The sequence below is a fragment of the Cricetulus griseus genome, chromosome 5 (genome assembly GCF_003668045.3).
Source record: "Cricetulus griseus strain 17A/GY chromosome 5, alternate assembly CriGri-PICRH-1.0, whole genome shotgun sequence".
NCBI lineage: Eukaryota > Metazoa > Chordata > Mammalia > Rodentia > Cricetidae > Cricetulus > Cricetulus griseus.
The window spans coordinates 104,131,524-104,143,528 of record NC_048598.1 but is presented as its reverse complement, the minus strand read 5'-3'; the positions used below and the strand labels follow the sequence as shown (position 1 = coordinate 104,143,528).

The 12,005-nt window shown below is 38.1% G+C and overlaps 1 protein-coding gene across 6 annotated transcripts in view; it reads right to left on the bottom strand.

Annotated features, from left to right (window-relative positions):
• Positions 1-12,005, bottom strand: part of Trip11 (thyroid hormone receptor interactor 11) — a 73,233-nt gene that overhangs the window by 40,207 nt on the left and 21,021 nt on the right. For 3 of the 6 annotated variants that reach the window (XM_027419136.2, XM_027419138.2, XM_027419137.2), the window contains 6 exons: positions 11,280-11,445; positions 10,442-10,804; positions 7,685-7,725; positions 6,866-6,952; positions 4,078-4,290; positions 140-3,169 (listed from right to left, as the gene is read on the bottom strand). In XM_027419136.2, coding sequence (XP_027274937.1) covers positions 140-3,169; positions 4,078-4,290; positions 6,866-6,952; positions 7,685-7,725; positions 10,442-10,804; positions 11,280-11,445 — 3,900 coding nt within the window. The remainder of the gene's footprint in view (positions 1-139; positions 3,170-4,077; positions 4,291-6,865; positions 6,953-7,684; positions 7,726-10,441; positions 10,805-11,279; positions 11,446-12,005) is intronic. The other 3 variants (XM_027419139.2, XM_027419140.2, XM_027419141.2) reach the window with 3 other exon arrangements.

Here is a 12,005-nt window from a genome sequence, read left to right as displayed (position 1 = left end):
GTACATGAACCAAAATACCTTCAAATAAATATTCCAAAGTGAGCAAGTTTAGTCTTCCTCAGAAATAGCATCAATAAAATAACAGTAAAAAGGCTCCTTTGTCCTCAACATTTTTCTACATACTCCACCGAGAACATACCTGTTCTTTTTCTTTCAATAGCTGTTCAAAAGCAAGTGCTTTCTCTCTCATAGAATGGCATTCAAATTCTTTTTCTCGTAACATCATGGAAAACTTCATGTTGGTCTCTTGTAACGCCTGGTATTCTGTTTCCTTCCCCCTGGAGGTTTCTACTATTTTTTCATTTTCCCCTTTCAATTTAGAAATGTCCATTTCTAAAATCAATATTCTCTCCTTCAAATTTGTCACTGCCTGCCTCAAAAGCTCATTTTCATTCACTTTGTTCGTGAAATTCTCATTTGAAGAATGTAACTGGTCACTCTTGGCTTTGATTAAGAGGTCTTTTTCCTTAAGTAAGTTTTGTAAAGCCTCTTGTTTCTCCTTCAGCTGCTTCATTTCCGAATCAGTCTGCTCGTGTTCTCTTCTTCCTGCCTCTGAGGATGCAGCTATGGACTCTGACAGTCTGTGGTTGTTTTCCTGGAGTGTTTTAATCATGGCATCTTTTTCCTGCAGTGATCGCCTCAGATCATCCACTTCTTGTTGAAGCAACTGAGAAGACTCACATGGGCCAGTAGACTGGCTTGTCTTAAGAGGCTCTCCTGATTGAGTGGTAAGTGATGAGCCACAAGAGAGCTGGGGTGACATGATGTCAAGTTTCCCTAAAAGAAGGTCCTTGGTGTTACAAAGCTGCCCTATGCTATGCTGAACTTGTGCCAGTTCCTGCCCAAAATTCTTAAGTTTGGTTTCGTTCTGCTCATAACTTTGGATTAAGCCAGTATAGTCCACTTGTAATTTAGAATTGTTATCACTGTCAACCAAAACTTGTGCCTGAAGTTGATGAAGTTCTTCTTGAAGCTGGGCTGACTCGTGTTGCATATTTTGGACAGTGGTCATCACCTGTTGTTTCCACTCTTCCATTTTCTTCACTTGCTGTTTTAGTTTATCACGTTCCTGTAAGAGTTCCTCAAACTGGTTACTATTAACTCCTCCAACCTCGCTACCTGTGCCAGAAGTCTGCAAAACTGTCAGCAGGGTCTGGCACTTCTGACTCAGTGCATCTATTTCAATGTCTTTTTCTCGAATAATCCGTGATAAATTCTGAATAGTTTCTTTAAACATATCTTGGCCACTACTTTCAAATCTAGTGGACATTTTTTTATTCTCATCTTGCAACTTAATAAGGGCTGCTTCTTTGGCACTAATAATATCTATCATCTTGTGGTACTCTGTTTTTAGCTGGCTATTTTCCCTGGTCTTCTCACTTAAGACAACCATTACTTTTTCTCTTTCCATAGCATAGGCGTGCAGCTGCTGCTGGAGGTACACAACATCCTGAGAGCAGGAAGCCGAGGAAATCCTGGCATGAAGAGCTTGGATCTCCAAGTCTTTCTGCTGGATAATCTGAGTGAGCTTGCCGACCTCATCTTTGGACAACTGATCAATCTGTTTAGTTAAAGAGATATTCTTTTCATTCAGAAGCTTAATCTCCAGCTCCCGTTCTTTTATCCCCTTCACCAACCTTTCCGTTTCAGCTTTAGATAAATCATGCTTTTCACTTTCATTTTCTATACTAAGGCTCTGAACTTTTGTTTCTTGAAAAATATCAGAATTCTCTGTTGGAATGTCCCGTCTTTCTTCATGCAATTGGGCTTTTATTTGTTCAATTGTTTTTTGCAAGTTCTTAATTTCCTCATCTTTTTCTAAAAAGAGCTGGCTGTGTGTGATATTCATTTGTTCATGCTGGTACCTAAACTCATCCATTTCTTTCTTCTGTTCCTGTAGAGACTGGAGAAGCTGCATCTTATTCTGATTTTGATCTTCAATCATCTTTTGATGATGTTTAATTTCTTCTTCCAGATGATCTTTGATTATGTGCAGCCTAGACAGCTCAGACTCTAGCTCTGTGGTGCTGTCAAGGGTTCTAGGCTCAGGCACGGGCACAGCCCGACTCTGCTGCTCTCTGAGCCGCTCCAGCTCTTCTTGCAAGTGATTATTCTCTTCTTTCATGGATCCAAGACTTCTATCTTTTTCCTCTATGGTCTGCCTTAGAGTCTCATTTTTTCTTAAGGCCTCAGCACATTTGTCCAATTCCTCCTGCAGTTCTGAACTTTTTTCTTTAAGTTTCACAATACAAATTTCTTTTTCATTTATAAGTTGTGTCAATCGTTTCTGCTCTTCTAAACTAGACGACAAAGTTTCCTTCATTTGTTGATGATCAGTAGCCATTTGCTCAATACTTTTTTTGAGCCCTGATATCTCAGAGTCTTTTTCTTGACTGAGTTGAATTAAGTGCTCATGTTCCAGCTGTAAGGCAGAGGTACTCAGGCTGCGTGCGCTGGACAGTTCCTCAATAGTTTGCTTGTATTTGTTTGCTTCTTCCAAAAGCCTCTTCTCAGCACCACACAATTCTGTTTCTAGCTGCTCCTTTTCCCATCTGAGTGTCTCCAGCATGGCAGTTTTTTCCAGAGAAACCTGGTTGTTGCCAGCAATAGATTCTTCCAACTGATTTCTTACATCCTCACAGGCTACAACCAGCTTTTCATTTTCTGTTCTGAGATCAAAAGCAACTTGCTTCAAATGTTCATTGAGCTGTTCTATTTCGGAAAGACTCTGCTTTAAGTTTCTGACTTCAGCTTCCCTTTCCTGAAGTAAGTCATCCTTCAGCTGACTGTTAGAGTCTTGGGTCTGAGAGCGAATCAATTCACTTCTCACTGTGGACAGCTCTTCCTCATTTTGTCTGATGTGTTCCCTCAGTTCCTGGTTCTCCTTCTGGATGCTGAAATTATTTTTCTCTGATTTATTCAGCTGATCTACTAAATCTTCTACTTTATCTTCAAGCTTCTGCTTGGTTAACTGTAAATCACTTAGGGCCTGTTCACTGTGAGTTAGCTTTTCTTTCTGCAAGTCTAACTCTTTGATAATGTTCATTTTATCATCCTCGAGGTGATGGCTTCTCTGCTTTTCATCATTTAGATCTTCTTTTAGTTTCTTGATGGTACTATCTCCTTCACTTTGTTGTTTTGATAGCTGATCTTTTATCAAAATCACATGCTGAAAGAAAAAGTGAATTACAAAGTAACTTTGTGACATTTTCCCATGTTAGTATCTAAAGAAAATTCTGTAAATTTTCATATCATATAATAAAGATCTGAATATAGCCAGGCGGTGGTGGCGCACGCCTTTAATTCCAGCACTCAGGAGGCAGAGGCAAGTGGATCTCTGAGTTTGAGACCAGCCTGGTCTACAAGAGCTAGTTCCAGGACAGCCTCCAAAGCCACAGAGAAACCCTGTCTCGAAAAACCAAAATAATAATAATAAAAATAATAATAAGAATATTTATAAACCTTCTTCAAAAATAACTTTCTATGGCTGGAGAGATGGCTCAGAGGTTAAGAGCACTGACTGCTCTTCCAGAGTTCCTGAGTTGAATTCCCAGCAACCACATGGTGGTTCACAACCATCCGTTATGAGATCTGGTGCCCTCTTCTGGTGTGCAGATATACATGGAAGCAGAATGTTGTATACATAATAAATACATAAATAAATTCTTTAAAAAAAAAAACTTTCTATCCCACTATGTCTCACAAAAAAATTTACAAAAAGTTTATCATTTTAAGAGTAAGAATCTAAAATCAAAAAAGGCTAATTACACATGTTCTGTTTCTAACTTTTAAATCCCCAGAGCAGGCTTCCACAAACAGCAATCCACAGCGGCTACCTGTCTCTGTACACAGTTTACCAAAGCAAAGCCATGCTTGCTTGTTTACATATCCAAACTCAGCGAGTTGAACGGCTGCAACTGAGATATGTTCTCACAATTTAAAACATATTTTACTAACTAGCACTTTGAAGACAAAGTTATATCCCTGTCTGTGTTAGTTCAGTACCCAGATGAGAGGCTGGAGTGTGCTCCTCATGAAAATGTCCCCAACGCTTCATCATATTTAATGCAGGGTTACCTTAGTAGCCTCTTGGTTCTGCTTGTCCAGTTCTTCTAATTCAGCCGTGAGTATTTCATTTTCATGAATACTCTGATTCAGTTCTTGTTCCTTCACCTCCAAGTTAAGTTTCAAGTCACGTACTTGAGACAACAAATCTATGTCCCTTGTAGCTGTACTTTTAATGACTTCATATTCATTGCTCAGTTTGGAAAGTGATATCTGAAGTTCTTCCTTCAACAACAAGGGGACAGGGGAAGCAGCACATATCATCATTCAAGAAGAGACAGAAGAAGAATAAGCAAGCAGACATAAACAAACATAACTGGAGGATCTATTTTAAACCCTTTGCATTGGGAACATTACTGAACAAGCCACAGCTTTCAGTCATGCACAGTTTTACTTACAGTTCCAAGCAGAACATTTCTACGACTGTGCGTTCACCTTCTAGCCCTACCTTCTCTTTAGAGGTCCTCTGCAGAGGACCAGTCCCAGGGCAGAGCCTTTTCTATTCTGTTCCCATAGCTACTAGCTTTATCCTATACCTACCAAACACACTCCTAATAAAAGCCCCCAACCTTCCAGCTCTCTTCATTTCACTCCCTAACACTCAGCCAGATTAAGTAAAAGTGAAAAAAAAAATCAGTACTCATTCAAACTATTTGCTCTAATTAGAAAATAAAAGGCCCATTTTTCTCATTAAAACGACTTACTTATTTTTTGATTATATTGGAATACAAAACCATCTCTTAATTAAAGAATGACCCTGCTCCCTTTATCTTCTTTCTGAACAAGACCAGGCTCCCCTCTCACAAACCCAACATTACTAAAAACAGACCCACACATGTATTTAATAGTCTATTATGAAATAACATTTTCTAAAAACCTAAGAAGTTAAACAGTTCTCTATGATTCAACATCATTTTCTCTGTTATAAGGTATATAAAAAGCCTTCTTCTCCCAGTGCTTTCTTAAAATCGAATTTCTATGGGATATACTTTGAAATAAATAGTATCAACTTCCTTTAAAGAACCTAACAGTCCCATATAAAAGAGGTCTACACAAAACTGTATGAGAATCTCTACCATCTCTTTCTCATTTCCTTCCAATCCAAATGCTTATTCTGAACTGTCCTTGAAGGATGGAGCCAGGTGTGGGGCTCATGCCTGCCATCCCAGTACTTGTGGGGCTGAAGCAGGGGGACTGCTAGAAATCTGAGGCCAGCCGGAGGCTGTCTAGTGAACACAGGAAAGCTAAGTCTAAGATACAGAGTGAGACCTTTCCTCAAAACACAATAAGAAAAGGAGGGTGAAGGGGCTTAGCAGTTAAGAGCCCTTGCTCTTATGGAGGACTCAAGATTGGTTCCTAATACCCACATGCAGCTCACAACAGCCTGTAACTGTAGTTCCAAGGAATCTGATCTAGTTTTTGGCCTAGACAGACAACAGGCATGCATGTGGTCCATACACAGGCAAAACACTCATAAAATAAGAATAACTTGTAAAAAAAAAGGGGGGGGGGGAAGAGAAAGAAAGCAAAGGAAGAAAACAGCATGTCCATAAATCTTTTTAAAGTTATCTGTCCATTTAGGAAAACGAAAAAGAGCATTTTCAGACTGATCTAAGAGCACATCTGGCATTATTACTTGGGAAACAAATACAATTCAGTGAAGAGTTACAGTGAATACTAACCATCAAAAGAAAGAAAAACAGTTACCAGAAAATTGGAAATATAAGGAAAATTGGCAGACCCTACATACAGGACTTGTGAAGAGAGGCCTACAGAGGCAAAAATGTATTTAGGCCAGTAAGCTAAAGAAGAGGACTCAGTGGGGCAGAGCCAGAAGCAGCACACACATACACAGCACTTTGCAGAGTGACAGTGAGTCACTGCCAACATCTGGGGAAAGAATGGCAGCGAAGATCTCAACGTCCAGGGCTGTACACAAACAACTTAGGGTTGAAAACCCACCATGCCTCTCCAAGAATACTGCCTATGTACTGATGCAGAAGGAAACTGAAAGTGAAGTGCTAGGGGACATAAGAACAGCATATGTAGCATGCTGACACTGCTATTTCTTAAGGATATCCATGCAGAGCCAGGCATGTATTGATAGACCCAGGAAAAGCAGGATTCTAGGAACTGTAATACAGTCTTTGGGTGAGAGGCCATGTAGCAAAGGCATGAAGATTTTCAGTATGTATTACTAAATATTTTCATCCATAAATGCATAGTACTTTAAAGAATTCAGATAAATTGAGTTCAAATGGTGACCTTTAACTTAATTCCTAGCTACCTTTATCAAAGTATCTGTCATTGATAAGAAATTAATTCCCAGAGACACAAACATAATGCTCTTCCCTATACCAAAGTGTTACCATAGCACTCTATTCCATCTTTGCTAAATAAAAATAAAATAAAAATAAAAATAAATCCACTTCTAATAGCAAAACTCTCTCTCTTCCACTGTTCACCAATAAGAAATTCTTACCTACTACAACAGACATTCTAGGGCACATCAGCCAAACATCTCCCCTACCGTATGTGCTGCTGTCAGAGCCCCATCGGAATCACATCTCTTCTGCTCAGATCTGTATGCCTACTGGTTTGTGTTTGCACATACACACTGGCCAGCCTCTCACACTGTGAACCTTGCCCAGCTACTCCAACCTGGCTTGGTGAGCATACCAATGAGCTCAGACTTATTCTGAGGACTCTATCACTACGCATTCCACTGATATAAACTCATCCTTAGCTGTGACTTATGACACACACCTTTTTAATTCTACCCCATTTCAACAGCACCTACCTTTTCTTGACTCAATAATGACTTCTCTTTTTCTAAAATTTGGACACACATTTGAAGTTTCTGATTGTCTTCAGCAAGACTGTTATCCTATAAAAATGTTAAAGTAGTATTTTCAGATAACAGAGAATTTCCAGTTTACAAGAAAACAGTCTAGTTACATAATTTGTACAATTATACTCAGAATATTCTTAGCAACATAAAGATTAAAATTCACTGTTGGACAGTTTAGAATCAGTCGCTCATTTTAGACATTCTTATAGAGTATTTATTTATTATATTTAAAAAATATAAAAGTGTATTTTACAAAGTAACTTGTAATTAATACACAAGGGCCGGCGAAATGGCTTAGCAAGTAAAGGCACTTGCTGTGCAAAGCTGTCAATCTTAGTTTGATATCAGGAACCCATGTAAAGTTGGAAGGAAAGAAAAGACTCTATACAATTATCCTCTAACCTACATACATGCGTGTACACACACACACACACACACACACACACACACACACACACACACATTAAAAAAAAAAAACTTTGAATTCTTTAAGGAAAATCAAAATGCACCCCTTACTTTGATATAGGATCTGGTTCCTGTCTGTATTTTCAAGTTACTCTGCAATAATATACCTTTTACCAATTACACACCAAACATATCAATTCATAATGCAAAAACTCTGTTATTGATTGTTAAGCAAAGATTACTGAAACTTCCTAAGGTAAATTTACATGAATTTGTGAAAAAACAAAAAATAAGCAAAAACAATGAATCAATACTCTCTTAGTAAAATAATGCCCAAAACTTTCTCACATAACAATAAGTTACCTGGTTTAAACTACTTAGTCTCATTATTTCATTTTCAGCATCTGTAAAAACAATAAATGAACCTGACATTACTTAAAATATTTTAATAATTACTTCTCACATTAAACTCATAGGTGCAGCCTATTAAAGTATATTTATAACTAGCAAGCATGTTGACAATTTGAAATAAAACCATGATAAAATCCAATGCTTTGGAAGAGTGTAAGAATTATCACTGTGCTCTGGATAAGGTATTAAGTTACTGTTCTGGTAAAAGTAGTAACAATACATTTCAAAATATAATCCATTGGTTTAAATAGCCAGAAACATTATCAGGTCTAAGACTGCTATTTAAATGAAAAACTTGGAAAGCAATAAAAACTTAAGCTGTAACAGTATAATTCTCTCTCACATATCTAAAGTGACTTAGAAATGAATGTACTATATATAGATTCATAAAGAAAAAGGTTCTGGAAAAGGAATCCAAAGACAGAATATCAGGAGATCAGCTGAAGCAATTCATTTAATGCTCATTTTAGGACAACTGAGCATTTATGACAAAGCCAGTGTCAGACAAGAAGACAGAAAAATTCAGTTCTTGCTCTTTATGAGCTTACAATTCAGAATAGAATTGTGATAGAAACAAGTAAACAATGATTACAATACAGTGTGATACAGTAAGCACAGGCATTGTGAGGGCAAAAACGGCAAACATCTAGTCCAAACCGGGTGGGAACAAAGGGCCCAGGATGTAGCAGTGCAGTTCTCCTCCTTAGTGAAGGTAAAACCTCAAGGAGTCAATGTACTATCAGTTGGTCAAAGGAAAAATAGGAACACTCCGCCTAGACAATGCAGTAAATACAACGGAGAAAGAGCTAGAGACTGGCTGAAGGAACTATAGAGTTCTTTATGGCTAAGTTTTACAAAGCTGAGTGACAGGAATAAACTGAGGGAGCAGAAAGGGACCAGATGAACAGACATGATGTGTACAAGTTCAGATTTCTTCTTCAAGTTCCCAGAAAGTCATAAAGTACTAGAAAATAGGGGCCTAACTGGCTTTGCATTTCTAAAAATTTATTCTCGCTTCAGAATAGAAGGGGAAAAAATGGAATGAGGAATAACAGAGAGCAGAGAATAAAAAGCCAACACTTTCTAACACTCACTTTGGACCAGATGCTGTTCAAAAGGAAAGCCTGCAGACAGCAACTCACATAGCCCACAGACTACTCCAGTCCTACAAGGAAAATAATACTGACCAGTCTTTGCTTTGTTAAAGCTTAATTGCTTGTGTGAATGCATCTGTGTGCTTGTTCACACGTCAAAAGAGGGTGCTGTATTTCCTCCTCTGTCCCTCTTCATCTATCTAGCAGTTCCTTGAAGCAGGGTCTCTTCCTGCACCCGGGACTCCTGTTTTCCAGGCCAGGCTAGTATAGCACTCCTCCTGTTTCCACTCCCTCAGAGATGAAGTCACAGGTACACACAGGTGCTCAGCTTGACACATGGATGCTGTGATCCAAAGGCTGGTTCTCATGACTGTGCAGCAAGCACTCTTAACAAATGAGCTCTCTCCAGGCCCAAATCCTCTTGTTCTTAACCATTTTTCAACTTACCCCATTAAGAGATCTGACTGATCAGTTAACTTGGGCAATCAATAATTATGACAGTAAGTCCATGGCTATAAAAATGGGAAACGAGGAAGGACTAGGATAATGGCCCTACTGTTAGACACTTAAGTGTCTCACTCTATATAATACACTTATTTTACAAATGAGTAGAGCTATTTGGGGGTTCAGATCCCCACTGAACTGCCTTCCCTTTGCCCAAGTGGAAGCTCCCAGTGCTGATGCGCTCAAGAAACCCTAGTTTTTGGTAAGCAATCCTGAAATATCACTCACACAGGGGGAAAAAAAAAAATCAAGGAAACAAAAACCACAAGACTTGGTCAAGGTTGACTTCTAGAATTTGCTTCCCAAAGGCTGGGGAAGGAATATGAGGGAGAGGAGAAGATGCTCTTACGTTTAATTAATTTTAGACTGAAAATCCATATTATATGTAGATTTGGCCATTCAGGTCAGGAGTGGCATGGGGGACAGAGAGATATAGGTGTTCACAAGCACACAAGAGCTGGAAATTCTCAGATCAGGGGTGAACGAGTTCAAATAGAGCTTATACTAAAACAGGACAAAATGCAAAATAAAATGCATATTTTCAGCTGAAGAGTTCCCTCCAACTATTTTCTTGCTGTGTATGAATACTGGTGTTTTGCCTATTTCTTTTAATACTAATTTTTTGTACTAGTATTTAAAATTCTAAGTATCAGTTGGAGCATGGAAAATAATAAGACTATCTATGGCTCCTATCACTCAAGCGTTTGCTTCAAAGGATAACAATGAATTTTTGCTGATGAAATGCTACATTCTCTAACTGGAGAGTCTGGGCTCTGATTAGTTACATTAGTCTACATTGCAAATACCCATGAACACAATTCCTATGCCCATAAACATTTCTCAGAAATCTATCTGGCTTCCTAAATCACTGACTTCCACGTAAACACCTAAGAGAATAAGGAAGGAAAGCTGAGAAACATCCTGCTAATCCTTAACCCTTATTAGGAGACAATTCCTATTTGGTGCTGAATCCAAACTCCACAATTCTACTCAAATGACAAAGTCATTTCCATAAACACTCCATTTCCATAGAATATGCAGTTAAAAGTGCTTGACTTAAAAAAACCTAGTGTGACAAGCAACACCAATGTAAGTTCCAAACATTTTATACCAGTCAAAGCTTGCTGTAATCTCAAGACCTCTGCAACTGAGGAACTCTGTGGGAGAGTCCTCTCCTCCTCTGTCACAACGTCCCTCTGCCCCAGAGCAAGAGGCTGCAATTTGCTGCATTCCAGTTTCAAGCGCTCACACTGCTCAGTCATCTGTCTCTTTTCCACCTCCAGTTGTTCCTGTTCTCTCTTCCAAACTGCTCGATCATGCTCTGCAGAAGACAATCTTTTATATATCTCTTTCATTTTATCCTCAAGTTCTTCAATTTTTTTGGCAGATTCTACTTTTTCCATCTGTAGAATCTGAATAGTGTTTTGCATATCATACATTTTAGAATGATCAGTTACTGTAACTCCTGAGCCACCTAAAACATCAAATAAACAAAACAAGAGAAATCAAATGTCAAGTTCTAAAAAGTAAATTGCATGCTACATACAATATAAAGACTAAAGACAGTACAGAACTTGGACCACTTAAAAAGTCAAATTACTATCTTACAATTTTAAATAAATAGAAAGTCAATACTTCATTTGAACCAACTACTAAAAAGTCTACATATTTGAGTTTGAAACAAAGTGAAAATATCTCTATTTTTCTGCTGTAGTGCCATCAAACAATGCAGAGCAATCCATTACAGAAGTGCAGAAAGCATTTCCATGTCTGAAGACCCAGAAAGCTATGTCATTACTGCAGACTTAGCAATAAGCAAAATGAGTCACTTCTTAGGCCACAGAACTTGGTCTAAGTGTACAACAGTATTCGGATATTCTGATCTATGAATTGTCTAAGGTTTGCTATTCAACAGTGTCATGTAATCTGTGAGTTAGTAAACTCATAACCTTGCTGTAACAGGTTTTCCAGTTCTTCAATTCGCTCTTCATAGTCCCTTAGCTCCTCTCGATGCCGACGACTTATCTCTGTCAGTTTCTGTTGATGCGCATTCTGCAATACTGACATTTCATGCTGATGGTCATCAATTTCCTGACTTCGATTCTGCTTAAGTTCCTTAAAAAAAAAAAAAAAAAGAAGAACAAATATAACCCCATGTATGATCAATAAATAATCAAGTAAAAAGTGATTCATCTCACTGCTGTCTAAAGTTTGTATTATTTTTTTCTTTTTTTATAATTATTTATTTAACCTTTATTTTATGTGCAGTGGGGTGAAGTGTTAGATTCCCTACAACAAGAGCTACAGACAGTTGTAAGCTGCCATATGGGTGCTGGGAATTGAACCCGGGTCCTCTAGAAGAACAATCAGTACTCTTAACCGCTGAGCCATCTCTCCAGCCCCAAAGTTTGTATTATTAAAATTAATTATCTGAGCATATTAAAGCTGAGAAGCATTCAACCACAGTCCCCAAATTAGGACAATTCTGACAGATCCATGCCTTCTTAGGATTTTAAAATGTCTTATTTGTAATGGGGAAACATCAAGAACACAATGAAACAAAACATAGTAAAACATCTTTTCCTTTATAATCATGGCCAAGAATAACTTTTCCTTTTTTTATTATTTTATTTTATTTATTTTTCAAGACAGGATTTCTCTGTGAAGCTTTGTTG